At 52.0% G+C, this 2,763-nt stretch overlaps 1 protein-coding gene across 1 annotated transcript; it reads right to left on the bottom strand.

Annotated features, from left to right (window-relative positions):
* Positions 1-514: 514 nt before the first annotated feature.
* On the bottom strand, positions 515-2,029 carry LOC136503665 (uncharacterized). The gene has a single exon (XM_066498666.1). The coding sequence runs from the start codon at positions 2,027-2,029 to the stop codon at positions 515-517; it is 1,515 nt and encodes a 504-aa protein (XP_066354763.1).
* Between the last annotated feature and the right edge of the window lie 734 nt (positions 2,030-2,763).

Raw genomic sequence — 2,763 nt, forward strand, 5'->3', positions numbered from 1 at the left:
CGGAGCTGTTTGACATCTTGTGGTTGGGGCCAAGCCTGAATAGCCTCAATTTTAGACGGATCTGTTGAAACCCCATCAGCACCGACAACGTGTCCCAAATAGGCAATCGACTGCTGAGCGAACCTGCACTTGGACAGCTTGATCAACCAATTGTCTTTTGACTACAGTTCAAATACTTGTCTCAAGTGTCTGATGTGATCCTCATAGGTGGCACTGTATACCAAGACGTCATCAAAGAATACAATCACACACTTTCGCAGCAAAGGGTGCAAGGTTGTATTCATGGCGCCTTGAAATGAATTGGGTGCTCCAGTTAACCCAAAAGCCATGACTGTAAATTCAAAGTGTCCCCAATTCGTTTGAAATGCGGTTTTATGTTCTTCCCCCGGAGCCAGTCGGATCTGATTAAATCCAGCCCTGAGATCCAAGCAGGAAAACCACTTAGCTCCAGATATCTCGTCCATAAGCTCATCTATCACTGGAATAGGAAATTTGCTCTTCACAGTGAGGGCATTCAGCTGACGATATCGACGCAGAGGCGCCAACCATTATCCTTTTTACGCACCAAGAGAACTAGGGAGGAGAAAGCACTGCTGCTCGGCCGAATGAGTCCAGACTGTAGCATCTCAGTCACCTGGGCTTCAATTTCAGATTTGAGGGCCGGAGAGTAACGGTATGGCCTGACTGACACTGGCTGAGCCCTAGGAAGCAAAGGGATGGAGTGATCACAGGCACGGCGAGGAGGCAGCTCGGTTGGGACCCTGAAAAGATGTTGGTACTGATCTAAGTGTTGGGCTGCACCATCAACAGAAATGTGGTGGAGTTGCACTAAGGAACACTGAACGTCATCTGGTAATGCACCCTGTAACACAACATTCTCAGGCCCATAAGGAATTTGAATCCAGCGTTGCAACCAATTGACCTTCATTGGAGAGAATGCCTGGAGCCAATCCATACCAAATATCATGTCATATGTACCAATTGGTAGGATCTTTAGAGTGGAATGAAATTTGAATCCCTCAATATACCACTCTGCACACTGAATCTGAGAAGTACAGGCCACAGAAGCTCCACTGGCTACCTTGACTGAAACTGGTGACTGCAGGGGTTGGACACCTGAGAGAGATTCAGCAACAGAAGTATCCAGAAACGAATTTGTACTGCCCGAATCAAGAAGAATAGTGATTGCACGATTCTGAATGGAGCTGTGGAACTGCAGCTTTCTCGGATGGAACGGCGTAGCAGCTGCTGCAGCAGACAGGAGCATGAACACCTGCTCATTTTGGACTGGTGTTGTGTCTTCTGAACATTCAGCATCATCAAAGATATATTGACAAAGGTCCCAAACCTCCTGCAGAGCATGTAGTTGAATCGCTGGAGCACACTTGTGGCCTTGATGCCACTTCTCACCGCAGCTCATGCAAAGCCCCCGAGCTTGACGGTAGGATCGAAGAGACTGCAGCTTGTCATCCACTGAAAGGCGTCGAGGGTCGTTGCGGCGTTCTTCAACTGCAGGCTTATCACCCGCAGGAGGGGCATGGAGAGCTAGGCGTGGAGGTGGAGGTGGTAGGGGCAGAGCTCCATGACCAGCAGCATGCTTGATAAACGCCGGGCCTTCGGTGCGCTTGATCTCCTTCCGCCGGGTTGGCTTGACGGCCTCTTCCTGCAAAAGGGCAAGCGAGCAAGCAGCGTCGAGATCGGCGGGACGTTGAATCAAAATGACAGCGCGTATGTCATCACGAAGGCCATCGATGAATCGTGTAGTATAGGAAAGGTTATCTGGGTTGGTAGTGTAGGCTGAAAGCTGCTCGATAAGATCAACGAATTGGTCCACATACTCTTGAACCGAGCCGGTTTGCTTGATGTGGAAGAGTTGGTGCAAGAGGAGCTCATGTTGGTCGCGGCAGAAACGCTCACGAACCATGGCACAGAAATCAGTCCACTGAATGGTTTCAAGGCGGTGGGCAATGGACTGAATCCAACGTTTAGCTGGGCCAACGAATTGCATTGCAGCGACACGCACCCACATTGTCGGATCAACAAAATACATTTCAAAATACGAATGAGCCTGAGTAATCCACAATTGTGGTGTAGTGCCATCAAATTGGGGAAAATGCATTTAGGTAATTGGCCAAAGTGGGAGGATCGGAGGTGGGTTTGGGGAATCATGGGGTCAGGAGGAGGCGGCGGCGGCGGCGGCGGTGGTGGACGAGCAGCTGAGGCAGGATGGATGTGGAAGGTGGGGTTCTGAGGGGGAGAAGGGTGAGGATTCGGAGCAGGAGGAGGAGGGTTTGGGGAATTGGTTCGTACCATTGGCCAGGGTCGGGGCTATGGTTGTGACCAACACATAGCCCTTCTCCCGTGTAGACGTTTCTTCACGGTGCCCGATGGGCTAGTCGGTCGGAGTCTCGGCAGATGAGCGCGCGGCGACCAGCTCCGCCTGTCGCTGGTGTCTCGTGGGTGGGAACTCCATCACGGTGCCGCCTTCACGCGCCCGAAGACACTTTACTTCCAGGCGGAGGTCATCGATGTAGCCGTCCACCTCAGGGCGCCAGTTGATGATCTCCTCCACGGCGGTCTCCACTGCAACCACTTTGTCATCGCGCTCGTCGTTGATCTCGTGGATGCGGATTAGCTCGAGATCCACCATCCGCTGCTCTAGATCGGAGACGCGCTCGTCGAAATGGGTGCCCCAGTTGTCGGAGACGACGACGGCGGTGTACTGAGCCAAGGCGAACTCCTCCAATGAAGCAATGCGCTGAT

Source organism: Miscanthus floridulus, chromosome 14 (assembly GCF_019320115.1).
Source record: "Miscanthus floridulus cultivar M001 chromosome 14, ASM1932011v1, whole genome shotgun sequence".
Classification (NCBI taxonomy): Eukaryota; Viridiplantae; Streptophyta; class Magnoliopsida; order Poales; family Poaceae; genus Miscanthus; species Miscanthus floridulus.